A 26,648-nucleotide genomic window follows, 5' to 3' on the forward strand; every position below is an offset into this window, starting at 1 on the left:
AACAACCGCAGGGACAACACCTTCGAGGATAAGCCCACCAGGAGCCGCCAGACCCAGGCCAACAGCCCGGTGGCCGCCACCCCAGCGCCCCAGGCACAGAAGATCACCACCTCCGTCTCCTGCAACGAAAGTAAGTGTGGCGAACCCAACTCCACCCTCCTCTCTCTCTCTCTCTCTCTCTCTCTCTCTCTCTCTCTCTCTCTCTCTCTCTCTCTCTCTCTCTCTCTCTCTCTCTCTATAGCGTTCTCACCCCCCCTCCTCTGAGGTGAGCGCTGCGCGCTACAGAGAGTGTGTGTGTGTGTGTGTTTGTGTCATACAGAGATGGACATGTTCTGTCTTGCCCCCTCACCATTCTCCCTTCGTGCGCGCGTTCGTGCACTACGAACGCGCGCACGAACAGACCCGAAATTTTTACCTCTCCACCAATCGTGCCGCCCCCTCCCCTTTATTTGTATGCCTTTCCTACGCCAATCACGGTCCTCCTTACTCTCCCCTGCCAATCACGTCCGTCCTTCGTATTCCCCCTCCCTCCCCGACCCACCAATCACGGCCCGTCCGTACTTTCCTCCACCGATCACATCTGTACATTGCACTGTGGTGACCGTGTAAGTACTGCCCCCACAGGCAGGGTAGGCAAAGTATCCCCTCCATTGTTGTCATCATAATGCACTAAACACTAGAGAAACTCTCGAAGATGATCGTAGTGGTAGTCAGTGGCGGTAGTTGTGGTGGTAGTGGTAGTTAGTGGCAGTGGTAGTAGTGGTAGTTAGTGGCGGTAGTTGTGGTGGTAGTGGTAGTTAGTGGCAGTAGTTGTGGTGGTAGTGGTAGTTGTGTTGGTAGTAGTAGTTGTGGTGGTAGTAGTAGTTGTGGTGGTAGTGGTAGCTAGTGGCGGTAGTGGTAGCTAGTGGCCGTGGTAGTGGTAGTTGTGGTGGTGGTAGTGGTAGCTAGTGGCGGTGGTAGTAGTAGTTAGTGGCAGTAGTAGTTAGTGGCAGTGGTAGTTAGTCGTGGTAGTTAGTGGTGGTAGTAGTGGTAGTGAGGGACAGTAGTTGTGTTGGTAGTGGTAGTTAGTGGCGGTGGTAGTGGAAGCAGTAGTGGTAATCGTAGCAACAACTCCCAAGGAAGACACATTATCCCATTATTTTCTCAAGTGGTTCGTCAGTGGGAGCTATTGTATTTGTCTTGCGGTGTGTGTGTGTGTGTGTGTGTGTGTGTGTGTGTGTGTGTGTGTGTGTGTGTGAAGGCAGTACCTGACCATCTTTAAGGGCCCATTTGAGAATATGTCCGACCCTCATTCATCTTCGCCCTTCCTCCTCGCAGTATATCTTCACTTCTTCGTTGTCGTCTTGGAAGAAATGACATTCATTCATTTTCGCTCTGCCGACGGCCACCTCCTCTATACCTTCCCCTCATACCCCGGGGCGTTCGCGCCTTTGCTCACCTGGAAAAGAAGAAAAATCGGAGGGTGGTTTTTTTTTTTTTTTTTTTTTTTTTTTGAAGACATGGCTTTCAGCCTTGAGCCTCAACATTTTGTCTTGACATTTAAGTGGTCTCCGGGCGACTGTCAGATGCCAGCAAGTTCTTGCCTTGGCCGTCCCAGTGTGTCTGCAGTGGTCACCCGGCAGACATCATCCAGCGGTGGTGGCCCACACCACTGAGGCCACAGACGGGGCTGACGCAGGTGGGAGGTGCCCATTTCAAGGTCCCTGTCTGGAGACACTTGCCCCGCCTTCTACAGAAGATCCCGGGGATATTTTACCTTCCCTCCTACAGGAGATCCTGAGAGTCGTTTACCCTCCCTCCTACAGGAGATCCTGAGAGTCGTTTACCCTCCCTCCTACAGGAGATCCTGAGAGTCGTTTACCCTGCCTCCTACAGGAGGACCTAGGAATGATTTACCATCCTGACGGGAGGTCCCGAGAATATTTTACCCTCCCTCCTGCGGGAGATGACGCGAATCGTTCACCCTCCCTCCTACAGGAGATCCCGGGGATCATTTGAATGAGGAGTCACTACATCTTGCTGCCGCCTCGTACCTCAGGAGGGAGGGAGGGAGGGAAAAACTTACCCAGACCTTACGGGACTTGTTCGCCCACTGGTTACGGTGCCTGGACCAGTTCCCCCCCTGTGATCTGTGTGGCTGGACCTGTGCTCCAACCCGCCAGGGGGCTAGTGGGGGGGCCTGCCCCTGTGACCTGTCTGGTGAGGGGGGTGATAGGGGTAGTAGGAACCTCCGACAGGCATCGCCAAAAAGCAAGTACCAGTTGGTAGTAAAAGACATGTTGGGAAACTGATGGATTGATAGTTGCAGTTGATTGGCAAGGGAGAGAGACGTAAGGGAAACCAGCCCCACCTGGTATTCCTTGAACCCCGATTCCTCAAGGTGTTGACCAGAGGCGTTAGACGGTGTACTGACTCCCATACAACACCTCAAAGGCAATACGGAGGAACACCCTCGCTTGCTGTAACGGGAAAGATCCCGCAGAGGCCCAGGTGGATGCCAGGCAAAAGTAGTGGAAATTCCTCGGTCGAAACCCACAGGAGGAGACTCTGGGAGAATCCTAGGTGAGAATGGAGAGGGAACGCCTTTCGTTAGCCACCATCTGAAGTGTGGCACCAGAGGAAGGTCGAGACGGAGGGGTTGAGGGTAGATCCAGAATAGATTGAACATTATTCCCACAAGAGCCGCAGGAGGGACAAGGAAGGCTCAGAAGGTGACCTTACGTTGACCCGAAGAAGGCCTTCAGGCGGGGAGACTTGTAAATGGGACGAGGGGAACGGCCAGGTAGGACCTGGAACACGTTTTGAGTGGGAGGTCGAGGACGAGTGGCCACAGGACGACTCTGAGACGACTTGGGCGCTGTGGACGACAGCCTGGGCAGAGGGAGGGAGTGGGAGGTATCGTACTGGCCGCTTGTGGTGGTGGTTGTGGTGAAGAAGGTGTCAGGGAGAGAGAGAGAGAGAGAGAGAGAGAGAGAGAGAGAGAGAGAGAGAGAGAGAGAGAGAGAGAGGATGGGTACAAGGCCGTCTAGTGCCGTGCTGAGGTGATGGACCTAACTGTTCTAAGGGTTTCTCGTGTCAGGCTCCCTCTCTGCAGGGGTCATCTTCCACTCTACCTGTGCACAAGTGGTTTACTCTCCCAACCCACTGTGTACAGAACCCAACATTCCCCACCCCACTGCATGCATATTGAACCGAACGTTCTTAGCCCATTCCTTATAGAATTCTACTTCTCCAGCGTGCTGGATAACAGAATCCAACCTTTCTTAACAGAATGGGACAAGGGAACGTCTTGTTTTTTTCCCCATTAGTTACGAAGCTTTCCCTCCCAAGCGTAGGATACAAGACTGTGACATCCCTTCCCTGCTGGTGAGACTGGGTGCCCACGTCGTCAGTGTGTGTGGGCTGCGTCCTTCAGGGAGCGTAAGCCAACTTCCCTCGCGGCCCTCCGGCAGGAGAAGAGGAAGAGACACGATATTTGAGGTGTGTCCTCGTGTAGGAGAACTGCCTCGGCTGGCGGAGGGTGTGGTGGTGGGGGGAAGACAGGAAGTTGCAAGGCACCAGAGACGGGCGCTTCTGGCAAGACTCACAGGTTGCTGCTCCTGCTGGCGTTTGCTGGTGTCGTGGTCTCCTCCCAGCCTCTCTGGTCTGGTCGCCGTGTGCGTCTCCACCACCACCACCACCGAAATGCGACTAAAGTCATACAGCGACTGACCGCTGGGTCCTAACGAGGCTGTTCACTCACGGAAGTAAGGGACTGTACTCGGTGAAGGCTTGAGGTGCTGGGGAAGGGAATGATGAAGTGCTCCCGCCGGAGGCAAACCCCTTGCTGGAAGGAAGGAGGCGTGGTTGATGGTCGAGCGGTCGGGTTGTGTGGCGCACACAACTCCCCGGATTCCCACATTGGTCCTCACTCACCTCACGTGAACACACGCTCTGTGGTACCCTCGCTCTATACCACTGTGGTGTCGTATCCCGTCTCGCCCCGTGCCACGACACTTCCTCCCCGAGCCAGGCCCCCTAGTGTGGAGACACACCACCAACACCTTCCCTCCGTCCCTCCCTCCTTTTAGCGTGACCCATGGAGAACTCCTTCGCTCTCCAGCGTGACCTGAGGAGTGACCCATCACAGAGGGGTCGCCTTCCCTCCCCACCACTGTGACCCCCAAGAGGGGTCGCCTTCCCAACCCGCTAGTATGACCCGAAGAGTGGGGTCGCCTTCCCTCTCCCCTCCTCGCTAGTGTGACCCCGGAGGGGTCGCCTTCCCCCTTCCCCCCTCAGTGTGACCCAGAGAGAGTGCCTTCCACCCTTAGTGTGACCCCGGGGAGAACCTCTTCCCCCTCCTAGCGTGACCCGGGAGGAGGTAGGGGGCGGTGCGGGTCACCCAAGGTCACCCGCTTCCTTCTTCCTGCTCTCAGCTTTCCTTCCTCCTGCTGGGGTCCTGAGGGAACACCCCGCCAACCACCCTCCCCGACCTCCATCTACCTGGCGCCCCGGGAGAAGGAGCAACAGGAGGGAGAGAGAGTGTTAGAGGCAGCTGGAGACGGAGGTATACAGGAGGTCAGAACCCTTGAGGGAAACTGCTGGGGGGGGGGGGGGGCTGGAGGCCTTGGATAAGCAGCTAGGATGGAGGGAGCCATCATCACCTCCCAACGTTATGTTCCTCCTGACGGTGCAGGAGGTACTCAAGACGAGGGTTCGCCGAGCAGTAGGTTGTGGAGCCATACTGTCCTTCCTCAAGGTCCTCTCCTACATGTTCCATCCATACCCAGGCTGCCTTACGCTCTTCGATATGTTCTCTACAGTCATGATCGTACAGTGTAGGATCATGACTGTAGCCCTGATGATACAGTACATGTTCTGCAGTCATGATCCTACAGTGTTCTGTAGCCCTGATGATACAGTACATGTTCTGCAGCCATGATCCTACAGTGTTCTGTAGCCCTGATGACACAGTACATGTTCTATAGCCATTAACCTACAGTAAGACATGCCCTACAACCATAAACCTACAGTATTACATGCCTTACAGCCATAAACGTACAGTAATGTGTCCTACAGCCGTAGAGTCATAGCGGTATACAGACACTGCTGTGTCTCTCCCTGAGCCTCGTTACAAGCATCCCTGGGATGTCCCTCATCAACATTGGGACACGACCACTGTGTCCTCAGCCGACCACACTCGTCCACACACACACACACGAGAGGCAGGGCGGGTGCCATGCTCCGGTTGGCCCCGGGGTTGACGAGCAGACGTGTGTGTGTGTGTGTGTGTGTGTGTGTTAGACTATGAGAATATATATAAGATAAAATAAATAGATGAATAGATAAAGGAAGGTATGTTTAATGCAGGCAGACATTCGGCTGGAAATGAACACAAGTGGAGATGTTTCAGATATTTACAGAAGTGGGAGGTCGTGAAAGTTAACTCCTTCACCAATCACAGTGAAGCGTAAGATCAAAATCGGGCTGGTTGTTTAAGGACGCGTATATGTGCGTATGCGTTCGTGTGTGTGTGTGTGTGTGTGTGTGTTTTGCGTATGCGTGCGTTAGTGCGTAGAGGGTGAATGTGCGAGTCCATTCGAGAGAGAGAGTGTGTATGTGAGAGAGTGTGTGAACCAGCGAGCGCTAAGTGTGTGTGAATGAGAGATAAACAGGAAGTTGCGTCACAGACCATAAAGATAACGACGTCATAACTGGTCATTACGTCATGACAGGTAAACTGGTCATTACGTCATGACGACAGGTCAACTGGTCATTAGCCTCCTTGGGGGACGACCAATTACTTCGGCCCAGGTTGACGAAAGTGCTCCAGGGGCGCCGGCATCACCACCATGACACACACACACACACACACAGATACACACAGACGCACACAGACACACACACACACACACACACAGAACCCGCCTTTCAAACTCTTTGATTTTACTCCTCCGTAAATATATTTTTTCAATAATTGCATTAGACTCCTTTATCAGTTCTTGAGTTATACAGTGTTTTGTTCGTTGTTCTCGAGTTATACAGTATTTTGTTCGTTGTTCTTCAGTTATACAGTGATATGTCTCTGGTGTGTGTGTGTGTGTGTGTGTGTAAGTGTGTGTGCGTCAGTGTGTGTGTGTGTGTGTGTGTGACAACCTCCGTCCGCCCTCAGGTATCTGGCATCTCCCTCCCTCCCTCCACCAGGTGCCCCAACCACCACAAGGCGTCAGAACCCTTAGGGCCTCACACCCTCCTTCGGGATACCCGGCCAAGTCCTCTCGCACCAGGCACCCCACTGCCCTCTAGGCCTAGGACCTCCCACACAGCTACCACAAGACCTCGAAAATACCGTCAGTTGTCGTCAGATGGGAGGCCCCTCCTCTCTCTCTCTTGGTGGCCAGGCCCCTCCCCCGCGCTGGGCTAACCACATTCTAAACCTGGAGGCCCGTTGCTCAAATCATATTTTCTTTCTGTCTGTCTTTCCTTCTCACTCCCCGGCCATCAGGGGAAGACCCATGGGTCAAACTGGCAATTACAGTTTGTCGGAGTTGTGATCCCTGGACGTCCCGTCTCGTGATGGGGGTCGTGACTCCACACGGGATATTAATAGTTAAATTGACGAGGTGTTCAGCGTGGCCTTCGAGGTGCGGGTGGGTATATGTGTGTGTGTGTGGCACGGCGTGAGGGGGTTGGGTTGGCGAGGCTCGGCCCGCGTGAGTGCTCGTTGGTCGGTCTTTGCTGGCCGGGGGTTCGCGCGCCCCTCCCTCGAGGAGGTTGAGGGCCGGTGTAGGTGATGATGAGGCTGAGGGGGAGCGAGAAGGAGGTCTGTCTGTCTCTCGAGACGGGGGTTTCCGAGAAGAGGTTGGTGGCACTAGGGACGAACCGGGCCGACTCCCGTTCCGGTGTACCCTGTCCGCCTTGACCAGATACCTACCTCCCCCCCCTCCCCCTAGGACACCACCCGACCACCGTAGGTTTGGCCGCCTCCCTCCCTCTCTCTCTCTCTCTCTCTCTCTCTCTCTCTCTCTCTCTCTCTCTCTCTCTCTCTCTCTCTCTCTCTCTCTCTCTCTCTCTAAGATAGTTCTCATGAGGTGAAGAATTTCCGCCTCATTATGGTATTTGTGTGTGTGTGTTTGTGTGTGTGTGTGTGTGTGTGTGAGAGAGAGAGAGAGAGAGAGAGAGAGATAGAGAGAGAGAGAGAGAGAGAGAGAGAGAGAGATTAAGTCGGTAGGCGAGGGAATTCCTCCGAAACATTTATCATTTATTTCCGAGACGAAGGAAGAAGGATATCGGTTCGTGCCTCAAGAGAGAGAGAGGCGAGACATAAAGAACCTGTGGTGATGCAAGTCTCTGTGCCACATGCAGGTGGGAGGTAAAGAACAAAGCCCAGGTATATAGCTTGCCAAACCCACCACCCATGACCTGAGGCTGGAGACGGTGTGTGTGTGTGTGTGGGGCAGGCATGTTGGCCGGCCTGCTCAGCCACAGACAACAGGAACCTGGCCAAGATACGGTCCGTTCCGACGTTCCCTTCACCGGCCACAGTTCAAGGTAGACGGGGAACACAGCCAGGAACCTCCTTTGTTACCTGCTGTTGCTGCTGTTCCGTAAGGCGTGTTTGTGTGTGTGTGTTGGGAAGTCGTGATAGACTGTCTCTGGGGTTGTGGCGAGTCTCACTCAGGTCTGTCGCGTGTGCTGTAGTCTGTCTGTTTAGGGTGCTGACGGAACCAACGAATTTGGTCAAGGATTCTGTCCCACTCAGGAGGAGGAGCGGGTTTAAACCTTCGTCAGACGGTAGAACGCCCACGGTATTAATATCCAACGCTTGGCGCTCGTTATGAGGGTCCTTATCTCTGTGTGTGAGGCATTATGAGAGTGATGACAGCAGTGTGTGAGGTATTATGAGTGGTGACCGCAGCGTGTGAGGCATTATGAGTGGTGGCCGTAGTGTGAGGCATTGAGAGTGGTGGCCGCAGTGTGTGAGGTATTGTGAGTGGTGACCGCAGTGTGTGAGGCATTATGAGAGTGGTGGCCGCTGTGTGTGAGGCATTATTGAGAGTGGTGGCCGCAGTGTGTGAGGCATTATGAGTGGTGACAGCTGTGTGTGATGCATTATTGTGTGTGATGCATTATTGAGAGTAGTGACCGCTGTGTTGAGGCATTATTGAGAGTGGTGACCGCTGTGTGTGAGGCATTATTGAGAGTGGTGACCGCTGTGTGTGAGGCATTATTGAGAGTGGTGACCGCTGTGTGTGAAGGCATTGTATTGGGTTACTCCCCGCCATGTCCGTGGAGCCAGCGGGTCCTCTACACCATCGTGTTGAAGGTGTGGTCGGCAACAGGACATGTGCGGCCTCGTGTGTTTTTATCGAGGGGTGAACCAGCCAGCGCAAGACATGCTGGGCTGACGACTGGTTAGCCTAGTGCGTCACGACAACACACACACAGAATTAAAGACGGTGCAACACGAATGTAAAACCCTCTCTTTCCCTTTAACATACAAACAGTAATCACACACACACACACACACACACACACACACATTTAAAACGGAAAAAATCATGAAGATATTTACACATGGAGTTGACGGGGTTTGTCCTAAGACATTAAAAAAAAAAGAAGTCAGATTTCTTATTTCTGTTCGAGATGAGAAACGGGTATAATAATAATGATAAGGGGGTGGGGGGCGTGTAAACATACGAGCCGTGCGATTCCGACCCCCTCTATCATAATGGAAAACAGGAAATGTACTGGAAGGAGGCGGGTGTTGGAGACGGGAGGACTGGGCACCGTGCAAGGACAGCAGGTAGCATTTAATTGGATCACCGGGGGTACCTCACCCATCCTGCGGGACACAACACCGAAAGATGAGATTCACAACGGCCGGGGTGGCGGGAGACAGACGACGCCCGCCATGTTGACTGCCGGGCAGCGGTACATCCCGATCGTAGCGGCGAGCACCTTGGTCAGTTTATCTTTGTTTGTGACGCTGGTCGTCCTCCTCCTGACCAGGGAGCAACAGGAGGGCGTCCACCGCAACACCGCCGCTGCGGTAGACGCCCCACGCGGCTCCCAAGACGACCATGGTGCTGACGCCTCGCAAGTATTGCGGAGAGGCGACCACCTCCTGCTCCGTGCGGGCTCGACATACTCCCCGGCAGCGGTTCTCAGATCCCGGCAAAGCTCGGGTCGACCACGGACGACGGTGAGATGCGTCGCCGTGAGCGAGGGTAAGAGAACTCGGGCAAGTGGGGAGGGGGGTGATGATGCTATCCGGGCAAGCATAGCACCAGTGGAGGTGGTTTTTTTTTGTGAGTGGGTGATTCCCTGGGTCGGCCACCTGGCTGCAGGCACACCCCTACTCCACCCACCACCCTCCTCCTCCAATCCCACGTACCTCCTCGTGTTGTTGATGTTATTGATTGTTGTGAATGGTAACACACACACACACACACACACACACACAGGCCTCCACCTTGACCTTAAGCTCTTTTATGATTAGTTAACTCGTTACCGTGGTGACCTCCCTGCTCTGTGATACCTGTAATACCTCGCTGGTGTACTTCAAGCCAAGTGGCGGCCGTGATTCGAGAAACCATTGTTTATATTTTTTTTTTTTTTTTTTTTTGCTTTGTCGCTGTCTCCCGCGTTTGCGAGGTAGCGCAAGGAAACAGACGAAAGAAATGGCCCAACCCACCCCCATACACAGCAGCGATATCTTTCCTTCCATGTTTCTATTGGTATTTTCTCGTTTTTTTTTTTTTTTAATCCTTTCCCTGTTTATTATCACGTTTCCCACCCACTTCATGATTATCATTTATATTCACACCTGGCGACCGTCTTGCGTTTTCTTTCTCCTGTCTTACCCTTTTCTCTTCCAGCCTGGTTTTAGATTGTTGTTTTCATATGATATCGGTTTTGATATCTTGTTTTCCGCTGCCTCTTTAATGCTTTGTTATGATTTTGTTCGTTACACTTTAAACTTATTTACATCTCGTGTATCCACTATGTTTGTCATGTGTGATCGTCTCTTTTATTGGTTATTGTGTTTTCCTTTTCCAACCTTCCTCTCATATTGTATTACTATTATTGTTATTATTATTATTATTATTATTATTATTATTATCATTATTTCTTGTCCGTGTTAACTAATGTGTTGTCCTCCCGTCAGATATGTGCGCCCCGGGCTACAGCAAATACCAGAGCGGCTGCTACAAGGTCATCAAAACAGACGAACCCATCGACTTCACCTCCGCCCAGAGGAAGTACGTCTTCGGGGCCTCCTACAGGAGCCGGGATGAGGGGATAGGGGGGAGAACAGGCTGGGCAGAAATAAGCCGGGGGATAGGGATGGAGGACAGGGGTTAAACGGAGTGGTCTTTAGACCAATTGGACTGGGGCTAGGTAGGACGGGGTTAGAGTGTGGACGTTGATTGGCTGGCTCGTATCAAGGGGGGAGGGGGGTTGGCTCAGCTCATGAGACGAGAGGTTATGAGAGGAGTTGAAGGTTAGAGTTCGAGCTGAGCCTCGAGCAGTAGTCATTCGGCTCAAGGACGCGGTTCGGCTGAGCTCAGGAGGACAGGCTGTAGTTCCAAGGGGGAATGGCTCACCTCAGCAGGACGGGTCGTATAGGTGTCAAGACGGGGGCTTGGCTGATCCCAGATGTGGGTGCTTGGCTTGTTTGAGAAGCGCCAGGTCCTCGCTGAAGGAGGGACAAGACTGGGGAGGAGGTGGGTGGTGGTGGAGCTGTGGGAACAGACGGTGGTTGCTCCAGCGTTGGGAGGGGTTAACAGAAGTGGTACAAGGTGCAGTAAGGAGTAGGTTTTGACTTATTTCGGGCGTGGCTGAATGTGCGTCCCTGAGATCTGTTAAGATGGGAGGCTTAAGGCCATCTTGTGGTAGGGGATGAGGATGGAAGTATCGGGGTTGAGGCAGCAAGGGTAAGGATGTGGGTAAATGCGAGGCGAGTTGCTGGCCCGTGTCGCAAGTGATTTCTCTCGTTTTCTGCCTCAGGATTTTCCAGTTTATTTTTTTTTTAGAGTAATTTCTCTCGTTTTCTGCCTCAGGATTTTCCAGTTATTTTTTTTTTTTTTTTTTTAGAGTTGGTCACTGTTAGAAAGGTTCTAGCGGAGGGATATCCTGTAACTCGGTTACTCTTCACTTGAAACATTTATCTGCGTCATTTCTGTAAATATTATTTGTTCATTATGTGAGGCTTTTGATGGTTTTATGAATTTACTTTGTTCGTTACTTGAGTCATGTGGTGGTTTGATAAACATGATTTGATCAGTACTTGAGTCATTCTTTGGTTATCTTGCTGTAAAAGTGTAGTTCATTGTAGTCACAGTCAAAGATGAATTAGATTTGTTGACTCAGCATAAATAAAATTTGTAGTCAATCAGTATGAGAATATATTAGTTTTTCTTAACATTTCAAGCATAGTTTTTTTATCTTGTTCTTGGTGATCGAAACGTATTAATATTTGAAAACTGTGATATTTGATGTGATATTCACACAAGTATTTAGCATTCCCTTGGTGTCATGATGCTGTGCTTTTTTTATTTTTTCTAATTACTTTTTAGAACTTTGTAAAAGCCCCACCCATTCACAGGCCACAGCAGTCTCCATTCTTCCCCTAGACAGGCCTATATCTTCATTTTATAGGCCTATAACCCTCTCACAACCTTGTTCCTTCAGAGACCCTCCCCTGTGTATCTATCACAACCCTCCCCAAAAACCTGTCCTTCCCACCTCCCAGAAACGTCCCTTCTCTTACCTGTCTGTCTTCCCTCAGGTGCCAAACTGACGGAGCCGTCCTAGCCACAAACAAGAACCCACAGGTGCACAATTATCTCAAGGGTCTGCTCAAGCCTCACCTGTCAGAGACCATCGAGTCCCAGTACCGAAGGGCTTTCATTGGTCTCATGTGCCAGTAAGTGGTCTTTATCTCTTTCTCTGATCCTTCAGGTTTCACACTGACCCCTAATCTGTCACCTCTCACTCATGTCTCTCACTCAGACACTTTACCTCCCTTTCAAGCCCATTATATGTCACTCACATCTTGCATTGTATCACTGTCCTTTTGTCTCTCAGCTCCCTCACTCATGTTACACATCTGACTTTTCCCCAGCTTTCACTCTGACATTTCTCTCTTCTTATTTGGACCATCAAGTGCTCAAATTTCCAGCTTTCAAGTCCTCAATTTTTAGCTCACAAATTTCGTTCCTTCATTACATCTCTTAACCCTAAGCACTTGCCTCTAACGTTCCTAAACTGTCAGGTCTTCATTTTCTTTGTTCTCTCTCTCTCTCTCTCTCTCTCTCTCTCTCTCTCTGGATTCACATTAGAAATAGATATCTGGTTGTGAAACTGCTCAGTTTATACATAAGAAGTATGGATGAGCACTACTCCATCAGCCTGAAACAGTGAATTTTATAAGTCAGGGAGAATATAGAAACTATAAAAGTATTGGAATGGTACACCTGAACTACCAAGAGAGATTAAAAGAATTAGAAAAAAGAGAAAGGTATATGAAAATGTTTGCTTGACTATAGATAGGACAACTAAAACAAAGATATTAAAATTCTGACATAGAGTCAGAAGCAGAGTGATTAATTGTACAAGAATCCTCAAAATTAATTGGAAAGACACTAAAGACAAATATTTGACTGCTTTGCAAGAAAGATGGAGAGACTCTTCACTGTTCTCCCTGATAAGGTAAAGAGTACCCTTGGAATGAGCATCGTAACCTTGAAGGGAAAATTGGGCGAACTCCTAACGAAGTAGAGGATCAACCAAGAACTGATATCTGCAGAAGTAATGTAGCCGTAGGAAACAACTGCATTGTGATTCAAGTAAAGAAATCTGGCGAGACCTGTACACTAACCCTTCCTTAAGTAAGATCTTGTTGAAGGTGCTCCTTTAGGTTAAGACTCTATCTTTATCTATCTATCTATCTATCTCTTTCCTGCAGGGAATAGATTGACTGAGAAGTAAGTGTTGAAGATCTCAGATTCATTGTGAATGAGGTTGGAATTCATACATTGGAAAAATTGTTCCATTAAACACGATGATTTAATTCCATTAAACACATTAAAGAAAACTTTCTTGACAAGAGATGGAAAATTGGTAATGAAAATGTGTAATGTGTACAGTGGAAGCAGAACTGAATACTGCTTTGTTTTATGGCCATCTTCCAGGAAGACTGAAATAAATAAGCCGGGAAGAATCAAGAAACACTTTGAAGGTAAAATTGAGAGAATTGAACACATGAGCTGTCATGAAAGATACCAAGAGCTTGAACTAGATGCAAGGGAATAAGGTATGGCAGTTTATACATGGTGAGAGATAGGTTTTAAAGAAAACAGTTTACAACTAAAAGGCTTCCTGGGATTGTTGTATGATGTAAAAATCCTAAACAGCAATGTTGCAGAACCTGGCAAGAAGAATGGAAGGACTCATCAGTATAATACCCCCCTGAGGTCAGAAATACCCATGGAGTGAGCACTGAATCCTTCAGGAGAAGACTTAATTTGTGGCTGAGGAGAATACTGGAGCAACCTGTCGTAGGTTATAGGTTATTAAGGGAAATTTGTAGCTGCAGAAGACAAAAGTACCATGAATCAAGCAAGATATGCAGTCTCTGCCATGCCAGGCCAAGTCTTATCGTACGTACTCTCTCTTGATAAAGTAAAATGAGATTAACAGTTTGATGAGTTAAGAATTGAAATAGACAAGAGCAGCTTTGAACAAAAGAACTGATTGAAGCACTACTGACAGAAAATAAATGGAATATCATAGAAGAGAACCATGACTAAGAAAAAAAAAAAAGGAATGCATTGGATGGGGCAGAATCATAAAGTATTATTCTTACATAAGAACTAAGCTGACATGAAGAATTATGATTAGGCATCTCAAAATGGGAGAAAATTATGAAAATAACCCCAAGCATATATGCAAGATAAAGGATAAATTTGATATGGTATTAAGTGTAAAAAGATGATAGAGTGGCTGATGAGATATTGAATGAGTATGATGAGAAAGCCATTACAGACTGAAATAATGGAAGATGACATGATTAAATCAACAGATACATAAAGACAATTTAGCAATGATCACATTGAAATCTTCAGATGTGTCTGAGGAAAGCACTGGATCATCCCTGAATAGATAATTTTGGGAAATGTGAATTAAGTGAAATGCGTGGGGAGTGCTGTGCAATCGCCCAGCCTTAGGTAGAATCTCTTCATAGGCATTCCTAGGTAGACTCTCTCTCTCTCTCATCTTTTATTAATATCTCATTTAGTCAATAACTCATTTCATATCTCTCAGCCATCACTTTGCACTATCATAATTTCAACTCAGTCCTAATATCACCCACCTATAGGCCTCATCTCTTTCTTTTTCCTCTTATCTCGCCATCTCACATCTCATATGAATCTCACTTTCTGCACCATTTATTAGTTTTGTGTCATTGATGCAACACTTTCATAGTAGATGAAAGTATTTGATTTCTTAATTGTTGCATTGTTTAGAGCTCATTAAAAAACCACCTACAATTTTCAGGAAATCCTTTTGCCATTTCAGGCTGTATTTCATTGATGCAATTTTAGTCTCAGGTGTGGTGAAACAGTTGATGACAGTGTTGAAGAAATTTGTGAGTGTGTTAGACTGAAATATTATAGATGAATTCATGCTTGTTTTAAAGGATGGGATGTCTGAGTTTGAAATATTGTTGGAGGGACAGGTGTGTGTGACTTACGAGTTCCAGTATTTAGGTAGAACACTCAGCAGAAGTGACAAAATGGAAGCTGAAGTATCAGTATGAGTTCTGAAAAGTGGATGGCTTGTTAGAGCGTAGTGTGCAGTTAGGCGTCATATGATGATAGGAAATATTTGTGAAGGCATGTCAAGTTATATATGTGGATTTAAAATGGATGAGTGGAAACAGAAGCTGGTGATGCTGATGCATCAAACTGTGATGCGAGAATTTGGTAAGGTACTTAAAAGAAGGAAATTTGATGTGAATAACAATAAAAGAAAACTGTGGTGAGTCACTGGATTTTAAACACTTGGAAAATTCTATTTTGCCAACTACAGCAGCAAAGATTGAGGAGATATTTTGCTGATTAGAAAAACTTGATGAAGCTCCTTTCACACTGGGTACATTTTTTTCATAGCCTTTTTGACCAGCATCTGATTTAGCTCACCTTAGCTTATTCTGCTCATAGGATAGATCTTGTGAATGTTTAGAAATATAATCAGTTGTTGCACCAATGTGAATTAAACCACTGCACCCAACTGTTAGACCATAAAGCTAGTGCAGCATTTGGTAAACTTTTACATCATCCCCACTTTACCTTGACTTTAATTGGCCATCAACATATTGGCTTTATCCTTCATCAGCCAACAGCAAAGATCATATCTTTGGTGTAGGTGACTGAGAATGAGGTTATGGAAGCATAGATAACATATGATTTTAAGGTGCTGGCTGGTTACCTGACCTATATGAAAAATATTAAAATGAAAGACAGTGAACCATCAGGTGTGGTGAGGCATACTAATTGTAGTGCACTTCACCCTCTGTTGTGCTTGAGAAATATGGGTCTCTAATAGTAGAAAAGGTAGTAGAGTACAAAAGATTTGAAGTAGATTTTCTGAAGAGTAGATGTGGAGTTTGGAAAGAAATCAGAATGAGGAAATAAAGTGATGTATCGTATAGTTTATGGATTGTATGATAATGGAGGAGTATTGAGGTGGTGTGAATAGGTGGAAAGATTGCTGACAGAACAAACACGAATAAAATCATTGGGAGAAGGTAATAACGGAGACCCTAGGGTGAGATGGAGGGATAACAGTGAGATACTGTAAGTGAAGAAAATGGGGCTGCATCACTAAATATAGGAGGGTAGGCATCTTTGCATATGTGGAACCACCTTCTTCTTAATGGCTGAAACAGATATGATGCTTGTTGACTGATTTATCAAACCCTTAAATTTCTATCTTGTGGCGTATCATTAATGTGACCCTTGTTGATTGATCCAGTGGAACTTTTCTGTAGCCCTTAACTGACCCATTTTTTTCACATGATATGATTTACCGCTTAGGTTGCCATTAGTTGAATTTGTTTAATGAAACTGTTTCACGTGGAAAATATTGTTTTTGGTGTTTTTGATCATTTTTCTGCTTGTTAACACACCAATACCTTGTCTTTGTATATAAGACCTTGACATAATTTTTATTCATCTAGTGGAAAAAATATTTATTATTACTAACTACATTATTGAATTTGTTTTTATTATTTTGTGTTAATTTTTATTATCATACACTTAATTGAAAAAAAAGTCGAAGCATCATAGAGAAGGCTACAGGTTCACCACAAGTCCATGAATGATGTAATGATCATAGTTGAAGTTGAAATGGCAGAACTTTTACCCCCTTGCAATTCTGAAGAGCATTGTAAGTTACATGCATATGTAAAATCATGATTTTTTTTCTTTCCGAATGATATTGCATGCATTATAAGAGGAAATCAATCTTGATGCAATATTTTATCATCACTGTTGATAAGAGGACATCTTTTGCCTTTGTGGGCATCAGGGAACAGGGTTTGGTAGCCTTGATTACCACTTTTCCCTTCAGCCAGCAGTTTGAGAAGAGCCAGAATTGTTCTTTTTTTTTTTATTATTTATACAAAGGTATCTGCATTCATGTCACAGAAGCTTCTTTAATTCCAATGTGCATATGGAGGTTTTCATCATAGAAAATTATTTGTCTTTATTACGAGGTTAATTATTTCCAGTCTTAAAATGAATTGTAAACTCTATTGTGATGATTTAACTCTGGTGCAAAGATGGAAAACATTTGACTATCATATCATGAGACACTGACATGATTATTCTGCCTCTACACTGGATGTTAATTCAAGAGTTTCCTCAAGGAATATTGTAAAAAGTACTATTTCTAGAATGTTATTTAAAAGTAATTAGGGAAAATGAGGTATTGATTGTTTTTGGTAGTTTGTTAAGCCTCACTTTAACATTGTTTATAAAATACATAACATTGAGTTATAAGTACTAGTAGTTCCAACACTGGCCAGAGCATGTTATAAGCAAGGCTTCCAGACACTTTTACAAATCCCTTTTATAGTCCTTGTATGTTGGTCAGGCAATTTCGCTCTGTTCGTTGGTTATAAATACTCAAGGATTATCTGCATTTTCTGGTCTGGTACTAATCCCAGATTTTGCTAATAATGTGTCCTTTTTGTTCAAAAGCATTGTTTATATGACTGTGTTGTGTTGATTCTAATGGTATGATTACAAAGAATTGATGTGAAAGATATCATAAGGTTTCTCCTTTCCTGGCAGCACCTCAAGCAGGTTTCTTCAACCAGAAATGGTGTGCATGACGTAATGGTTAGTGTGGGTGGCTGCTTGACCTTTTTACTCATTATAGGACATGCTAGATGTTGGGTCAAGGGTAGCCAGGAATTGAAGGATCCTGTCACCTATGCACATACACAATCACAGCCATTATTTACTTGGTTGATAGCTACTTATGAATGGGAGTTACATTATGTTTTGAGGATTACAAAAATGAGTTTAACTGGAATATGAAGATGATTTTAATTAATCTGTACTTGGTTGATAGCTTATAAATTGGAGTTATATTTTGTTTTGAGGATTATAAAAATGAGTTTAAATGGAATATGAGGATAAGTTGAAATAATCAGTACTGAAATGTAATGTAAAATATAAAGCACCATTAGTATAAGGACAGACATAGACACATATATTTTCCATAAATGGCAGTGCACAGTATATACCTTACCTATATCCTCTCACTCCTCATCAGAAAGCTCATATTAATAGATTTTCTAGATTAGGTAAATCACACCAAAGATTAGAGGTGCGGAATTAAATATATAGTATCACAAGTATATACAGTATCACAGGTATATATTCAAACGCTTCCAGGTACATTGGGCTCTAAAAGATGAATATGCATGGCCACAGTAAGAAAAATGAATATCCCAGATTATTATTATATATTTTTTTTTATACTTAATCGCCGTCTCCCGCATTAGTGGGGTTGTGCAAGGAAACAGACAAAAGAATGGCCGAACCCACCCACATACACGTGTATATACATAAACACCCATACACACACATATATATATATACCTATACATTTCAGTGCATACATACATATACATACTCAGATATATACATATATACACATGTACATATTCATACTTGCTGCCTTTATCCATTCCCAGATTATATGTAGCATTAATCCTTGACCATGTAATACTAACTGACAGTCACACACTAACTCATTACCTTATTCACGAGGAGAGGTAAAGGACCAACAAATTGAACTCTTCAGCTTTTGGGAGAAACTCTCTGTAAATATTTATTTAATGCCTGCTGTATCCTCATATGTTCTTGTTGAGTTTACTGAGAGCAATGGCTCTGTGCTTGTCTGTACCATCACTCTTACTCTTTTTGTATTAGTTGTTGCTCCTCTTGAATATCACCGCTGTCATCACCTCAACCACTGCAACAACTGCTTGTGTTGCTTTAGTCTTACATTTATGGTAGAGATACATTGAGCTCTACCAATACATTGATTTGGTTGCTTCATCTTTACTGCTGTTGTTGATCTTATTACTGAGGAAGTCTCATTTTGTAACCTACCTCACATTCAGTAACACCACCTAGGAAATCCTCAAGCCCTACTTCTCCACACTTAACTGTGTTTATTCATGATTTTATTCTTACGTGTTTCAGACATTTGAGTCATTTCCTGCACATGAAACAGAGTGACACATGCATGATCATTTCTAAATACTTAACCATCATTTTCAGTCTTTTCCATATTTTACTTTTTTTTCCCTCCATTTATATTTTGATGAAATTTTGCCTTTCATGTTTTTGTTGGTTCCTTGTTTCTATTTAGGTTAATCCTGAATATGTATTTCTTGGCAGCCTCTCATAAATACTGAGACAAAGATTGCTGTTTATAAGGCATCTTTTTCACTCTTAACCTTGTTGGTGAGGTAATCATTATTTAATTGATTAAAGAAAACACCACAATCTTGGGAAGATGCCCATGTTCCCAATATAATGATGTTTTGATTAGTGAATGAATAACTTTCACCCACCATCAAGTTTAAGATTAAATGGGAAGAAGAAGGCAAATTCCCATCCCTTGATGTGATGGTATCTTTAATTTAACTGTTCTTTGTGTGTGAAAATATTAAAGATTTAGCCTCCAATTTTCACTGAATATTAATACAAATAAAAAGGATACATAATTTTCATATCTCAATTTTCATATCTCCCTTCCACATTGTTGTTTGTTTACATCTTCTTTGTTAATTATATTTATTTACACGTTGGTAAGATCAAAATGATTCAGTTGTTTTATGATTACACCCATTTTTATTTTGATTAAAGACCTGTTTTGTACCAGTATTTATAAAAGCGAGTTAAGAATACCATTGCTGATGTAGGATTGGTTCCTTGGAACTGATAGCTGGTGATGTTTATCTTGGTTAGCTGATCCTGTGGTTTCCCTGATGTCTCATTGTGTTAACTAATCTGGTGGCTTGCTGTGTTAATTAACCTAATGTCTCCGGTACTGAATATTTGATTATGGGATGTAATAAAGATATGTATCTACCTTAAAAGGATTTATACGAGCATGAATAGAGTCATGTAAGCACACTTAAAATGCCTTAATTGTATATTGGTGTATGTCTTATGAATGTGTACATGCATGTGTGTATGATTTATGACTGCATGATCCACAGGTTTGTGCACATGTTAGTCTCTAAAATGTACACATAAAAGTAACATACACAGAGGCAACCTTCCCCATACTTTACAGGCCTGTAAATGTTCAGAAATTGGACAAGGGTGAAGGCCCCCATATGTATCAGTACCTGATCTATCTGCCATATCTCTCTCTCTCTCTCTCTCTCTCTCTCTCTCTCTCTCTCTCTCTCTCTCTCTCTCTCTCTCTCTCTCTCTCTCTGTCTCTCTATCTCTCTCTCATCCCCTTTGACTCCTTCTCCCTCTCCTTTCTGGCATTGCCTTCCTTTTTTTTCCATTTCATCTCTTTTATGTACCTTCTTTGGTGTTCCTTCTTCCTCACATCTCACATTGCCTCATCTCTCATCCTACTTTGGCTCTCTCTCTCTCTCTCTCTCTCTCACACACACACACACACACACACACACACACACACACACACACACACACACACACACACTCCCCTCCCAACTGTCCTGCTTGGAATGCTGCCCGGCAACCAAGGTGTACAGGTCTGACTGGCTGGTTTACATGTTCCAGGACCTTGGGTTCGTTGCTCACGACTGGCTTATTCTCTCAGCTTATCTGATGGCTTGCCAGATGCTGCACAGCTGGGTTATGTGATTGCTCACTGCTGGTTTATCTGATAACTCTAGCATACCTGATGGTTCACTCATGACTTACCTGAAGGTTACTCATGGCTTGCCTGGAGGTCACGACTGGCTTACTTGATGGTGTGCTTTGGCTTACTGATGCCTTAATGCAGGCTGACTGTATGGTGTGACTGGTAGCTGACATGCTGGCTTACTTGATAGATTGTTCTTAGCTTAATTATTTCTGTCACTCATAATTGATTAGGGAACTGCAGTCAGAGTTGATCATGATCCAAGGTCAATGGAAATTTTATTTACTCCAAGTATTTTTCCATTAGCTTTATATGGACTTGTGTTTGTACCTTCCCAAGTATATTTGTTTTTTCTTGTGTAAATGAAGAGGAGGAAGCAATGGATTTCTTTTTCCATTTTATGAAACTGTGAAAATCTGGCCAAAAGGATTTGATAGTTTTGCTGCTGCACTGAGTCAGACTTGCACTTGAATAATGATGGCAAAAAGCAGGTGCATAACAAAAGTTAGCCGATTGAAGTTAGTGAATACATCTCAGACATTTTCTTGATTTTTTTTTATAAGTTATTGCATCATGAAAATTACAAGCTTGGACTAAGAGAGGTTTTAATTTTTTAATTACTTATCAGTTTTACAAGTTTCAAAGAGTCACTTTAACAATCTCTTTGAGCAAAGCTTTGGGAAAAATATTTTTTAAGCAGTGTAATATCCCAGGTGTGTGCTTGTAATAAACCAAGGATGCAACAGAGATATAACATCCTTAAAGAAAGTTATTTTAACATAGTTGATGATTTAAGTGTCAATGATGATGATAATCAGAGGTGTTGCTGGAGGAAAATGTGGTGATCCTTCCATGTGGAGATGCTCCAGGTTTGGTACCAACCTTTTCAACCACCGGGGGAGGAAGGTCATGAAGAGGTCAAATCATGAAAAGGCATTTGCCAAAAGATGGCTGTTGAAAGTAAAAATCCCAATGTGATTGATTAAAGCTGCGATGAAACATTTAGATTAGAGAAGAAATAAAGGGCAGATTTAGGAGACTACATTTTGATATATCCAGGGTTCTGTACACTTCATCTGCGCTGATGAATATGGACAGAAGTTAAAGATTCTTCACAACAAGCTAAGAAGTGATCATTAAGGATGAACAGAAACAATGCAGTGATCAGGACATCTGCGGTTGTTTTATTGTTCTTAACAAAATTAAGGTTGAAGTACAAAAGACAAAATCAGGACTTACGACGAATGAGCCTTTGAGGACAAGGTTAGCCAGAGAGCAGCAGTTCAACGACACTGTGTCCTCTTGCCTCTCAGCCCTCCCCCTTCCAGTCATAACCACACACTGCCTCCCAACATTAATCTCTTCCTCCCCACACCCCACATTTTAGCTGTACCAACCCTCCCACCCTAGCACACACACACACACACACACACACACACACATTCACGGGCTTTTACATTAAATTGGTTAACGTCGCTGACCATGATTCATGCACGGGCTCGCCTGGGTTCGAATCCTGGATTCGGCAATTTGGGCCACAACCAACTTAGATCATCATCTTTCTTTAGGGGTTGTCGAGAACTGGGTACCTGGCTCAGGTTGGGGTGTGTGTGTATGTGTTTTCCCAGAAAAGTGATCTTACCTATACAAAGTTAAGAAACGGGGCAATAGGAGTTGAAAAACTTCCTCCCTGTAGCATACAGATAGTAATACACACACACACACACACACACACACACACACACACACACACACACACACACACACACACACACACACACACACACACACTCACTCACTCACTCACTCACTCACTGTCCATACTCCCAACACCCCACACGTCTGACCAGGAGACGTCATGTGACTAACGCCTGTGTCTGACACTCGCGGCTTTTTTGTTATACAAACGTGCGTGTGTCCCACTTAGAGATGAGGTCGTTGTGATTTAACCTCAGGAGCTGGAAGTAGGTGGAAGTCGTAAATGAAATAGCGAAGATTGATAATTAAACGAAGCAGTGACCTTGTTCTGTTTTTGAGTAGGCAGGAAACCAGATGTAGGCAATATATTTTTTTTTTTTATCTGTCTGGGAAACCAGTTTTGATGCTAATCAGTTGACCAGGTACATTTTGATACACTCATTATATGTTTAACTGTAAAGGGATCGTAACATTGCTCTCTGAATTAGAGCGTCGTCTTCGGACCCTATCCAGACCGATGCCTACTTCGTTTACATATTGCTTTAGCAGGTATCTCACACACAGTTATGTTTTTATTTGCTTGTTGTTCTGTAGACACCCTTATCTTTATATGTTTGAGAACTTAAAACACTTTAGTAAATGTTTTCCGAGACTCGCAGTAATGTTTTGCATTACTTTTAGATGCTCTTTGTGGATGTGGTTTTGTGTCTCTATATTTTGAATGGACGCTTTTAAGCGGACTTTATATAGTGTGAGTGTTATGAGCGACTTAAACTTAGTTATACTCATAGGCTGATGTGTATTCTCTGTGGACCAAGAGTTTCTTGATATTTTGTTGATTTTCGGTGGGAGTGGGAGGCATTTGTTGATACAGCGACAGTGATGAATGTTTGTTTTCCTCATATGTTGAGTGTCTTGCCCATGTTTAGTGTGCATCATGTTACGAGTGTCTCACCCATGTTTGTTGACATCGTGTGATGAGTGTCGTACTCATGATTATATATATCAGGTGACGAGTGTCTTACACATGTTTGTTGACATCATGTGATGACTGTGTCTTACCCATGTTTTGTGTACATCGTGTGATGAGTGTCGCATCCTTGATTATTGACATCTCGTGATGAGTGTCTTACCCATGTTAGTTGGCATCATGTGATAAGTGTCGCACCCATGATTATTGACATCATGAATGTCTTACCCATGTTAGTTGGCATCGTGTGATGAGTGTCGCACCCATGATTATTTACGTCACGTGACAAGTGTCTTACCCATGATTATTGACATCATGTGATGAGTGTCTTACCCATGATTATTTACATCACGTGACGAGTGTGTGTCTCACCCATGTTTGTCTGCGTTGCAGGAACGGTTGTGACTCCCCAGGAAACTGGCTGTACGCTGACGGCACCAAGTGTGAGGGCAACGACTTCTGTGATTGGCTCACGGTAAGGACAAACCACAGAGCAGGTCATCCCCTTATTGCACATAGTCCGGAAGGACTTGGGAAGGAATGAAATGCTACCTTTTTAAGGGTTTACATCTCGTTTGATTTATCCTTATTCATTACGATTTTGTTTTGAGACATGGATACAGAGTCATCTTTAGCAGGAACGTTGTGTTAGATGTGAATTTCCGTATTGACAGATACACAGATTTGTTTATACTCATCATTCGATTCAGATGGCCATACATTTGTCGACTAGTCATTTCGTCTCGCATTTTTGGCTCTCTTTTTGTCCTTTTTAATCTTTGGGTCGCTAGGTATCCAGTAACGGTGAGTGAATGCATCAGTAAGGTAATATAAAGTTGCGTGTGGGTCTCTCTCTCTCTCTCTCTCTCTCTCTCTCTCTCTCTCTCTCTCTCTCTCTCTCTCTCTCTCTCTCTCTCGTTGAGGACCTTACTCTAAGAGAGTGCACATTCCCTCCTCCTGCTTGAAGTGCAGCAGCTTTGAATAAGGTGCAGGAGCCCCCATGAAAGAGGCCTTAGGGTTGTATGTGTGTGTGAGAGATATTTCCCTGGCTTCCTCAGCTGTTCCTGCCTGCCTTCTGTAGACCCGGGTGCTGACCCTAGTCTCCTCTCTCTCCCTGCGCAGGTTGGCTCCACCAACGAATGGAACGCCCTCCCCACCAGCCTGTACGGAGCCTCCATCGCAGCCATGCTGGACGACTTCCCCGACACCTCCTACCGCTACAAGCTGCAGCCTTACCCCTCCGACCACACCCTCCAGTACATGATCTGTCAGAAGGATGGTGAGTGCCCGCAGCCAAAACCCTCTCCGTTCTCTCTCATTCTCCATTCTTGCATATCGTCAACACCCCCCCCGTTTTCCAAATGCCCCCCCCCCATGTTCTATGCATTCTTCTGATGTTCCTCCTCATACTTCATCTCCCAACCGAAGTCTTTATGTCCATCAGTCCTCATTCTCGTAATCAAACCTTCTGTATAATGTTTCTCATACCTTCCCTCTCATGCCTCTCCTCCACCCCTGAGTTTCTCACTCTCTTTCGCATTCCTTGAAGTCTCTTCTTCCTCTCTTGTACATATTTACATTCTTACCTGATTGAGCCTCCTAACTACATGCAGTTTTCAGTCAATAGCTGATTTTTATCTCCACTTAAAAAGAAAACATTTTGTTTTCTTTAGATATTATATATATCCTGTGTTTTCCAAGTTTTAACCTTATACGTTGGACAGTTTTCTCTCCTGTGTATATCCTCGCAGACTAATTAGTTCCCCATAGAATTAATATGATAATTGGTCAGAAGTCGTCTGGGTAGAATTATCTACAGTACAGCAGATTTTGTCAATAATTTAACATTGTTGGTTAGGATTCCCTATGCAAAATTTACATGCGATATAACTCCAAAAGTAGTATAGTCCCCGTTAAATATTTTATGGTATAGTTACCGCTTGTATCTCAAAGTCGTGTACCAGAGAAAACGGCTTTTAAGCTGTCAGTCTTCAGGGGTAACTTGCTAATATTATCGTCTCAGAGTTAATATTTGAAGAATATGTTTTATACTTTGATATTGTATCATAACATTGGATCTGTGACTTTTGGAATTCTGTAGTATTGTATGTTCGTCCTTAATACTATGGTTTGTTTCGTTCATTTTAATGTAACTCAGTTATCACTCATACACTTAATATATAAATGTAAATTGACCTTAAATTAAAGGTCGTTTAAATCCCGTCTCAATATTTCAGAGTGTCTAGTGATATATAGCATTTTGTTAACTAGTCTAGAATTATTTTCAAGTTGAGAATTTTGGCCTTTTTAAGATTTTTTCCTCCAAAATTTGTATAGAGTTAAATGATCCGTAAAACGTCCCTAGACTATATATATATATATATATATATATATATATATATATATATATATATATATATATATATATATATATATACGACAAACGCGCAGTATGGCTGACTTAAAGAGTGTGCCTGTCTAACTTTTAGAACTTATTTGAGATTAAGCTTGAGGGGGAGGTCGTGTGTTAGCGTGCCTCGCTTTCAGAGCTTGGACTTGAGCGTAGCATGTTCTTGCCTCTCCCCGCAGCTGACAGCACAGAGCACCTGAAGCCTCGCGACCTGTCTGTGGCTGAGCGTCTGTCCAACGTGGTCCTCCAGTGGAAGCGGCCCGCCTGCAAGGGAGACATTTCCTCCTACATCCTCGTCCTCCTGGGCGGCACCGTCTCCTACGACACGGAAATGAAGGTAAGGACCTCGTAGGGAGTGAGGGAAGGTAGGAGACCAGGGGAGATAGGGAGTGAGGGAAGGTATAGGAGACTAGGGGAGATGGGGAGTGAGGGAAGGTATAGGAGACCAGGGGAGATGGGGAGTGAGGGGAAGGTATAGGAGCCCAGGGGAGTGAGGGAAGGTATAGGAGACTAGGGGAGATGGGGAGTGAGGGAAGGTATTGGAGACCAGGGGAGATGGGGAGTGAGGGAAGGTTGGAGACCATGGGAGATGGGGAGCGAGGGAAGGTAGGAGACGAGGGGAGATGGGGAGTGAGGGAAGGTAGGAGACCAGGGGAGATGGGTAGTGAGGGAAGGTTGGAGAGCAGGGGAGATGGGGAGTGAGGGAAGGTGTAGGAGACCAGGGGAGATGGGGGAGTGAGGGAAGGTTGGAGAGCAGGGGAGATGGGGGGTGAGGGAAGGTGTAGGAGACCAAGGGAGATGGGGAGTGAGGGAAGGTATAGGAAACCAGGGGAGATGGGGAGTGAGGGAAAGTAGGAGACCAGGGGAGAGAGGGAGTGAGGGAAGATAGATCAGGGGAGATGGGGAAGTAGGAGATCAGGAGAGATGGGGAGTGAGGGGTGTTATGAGATCAGGGGAGATGGGGAGTGAGGGAAGATAGATCAGGGGAGATGGGGAAGGACAAGTCTTAGTGGGGAGGGCTCTGTGTGTGGAGGGACGAGTCCTCAGGGAGGGCCACTGCAACAGCATGATGGATGGCTTAGGAGGGCTAGGTGAACGAAGGATCGGGTGGAGAGGGTTAGATTCCACATGAAAAGAGGACTGTGCTTT

At 45.0% G+C, this 26,648-nt stretch overlaps 1 protein-coding gene across 2 annotated transcripts in view; it reads left to right on the forward strand.

Moving 5' to 3' along the window:
* Window positions 1–26,648, forward strand: part of LOC139763502 (uncharacterized) — a 182,565-nt gene that overhangs the window by 39,872 nt on the left and 116,045 nt on the right. The window contains exons 2-7 of one of the 2 annotated variants that reach the window (XM_071689633.1): window positions 1–130; window positions 10,151–10,244; window positions 11,774–11,911; window positions 23,483–23,564; window positions 24,212–24,368; window positions 25,679–25,836. The exon at window positions 1–130 is cut by the window's left edge and continues 33 nt beyond it. In XM_071689633.1, the coding sequence (XP_071545734.1) occupies window positions 1–130; window positions 10,151–10,244; window positions 11,774–11,911; window positions 23,483–23,564; window positions 24,212–24,368; window positions 25,679–25,836 (759 nt within the window). Of the gene's footprint in view, window positions 131–8,760; window positions 9,210–10,150; window positions 10,245–11,773; window positions 11,912–23,482; window positions 23,565–24,211; window positions 24,369–25,678; window positions 25,837–26,648 lie in introns of those variants that run through there. The other variant, XM_071689632.1, reaches the window with a different exon arrangement.

The sequence above is a fragment of the Panulirus ornatus genome, chromosome 47, assembly GCF_036320965.1.
Source record: "Panulirus ornatus isolate Po-2019 chromosome 47, ASM3632096v1, whole genome shotgun sequence".
NCBI lineage: Eukaryota > Metazoa > Arthropoda > Malacostraca > Decapoda > Palinuridae > Panulirus > Panulirus ornatus.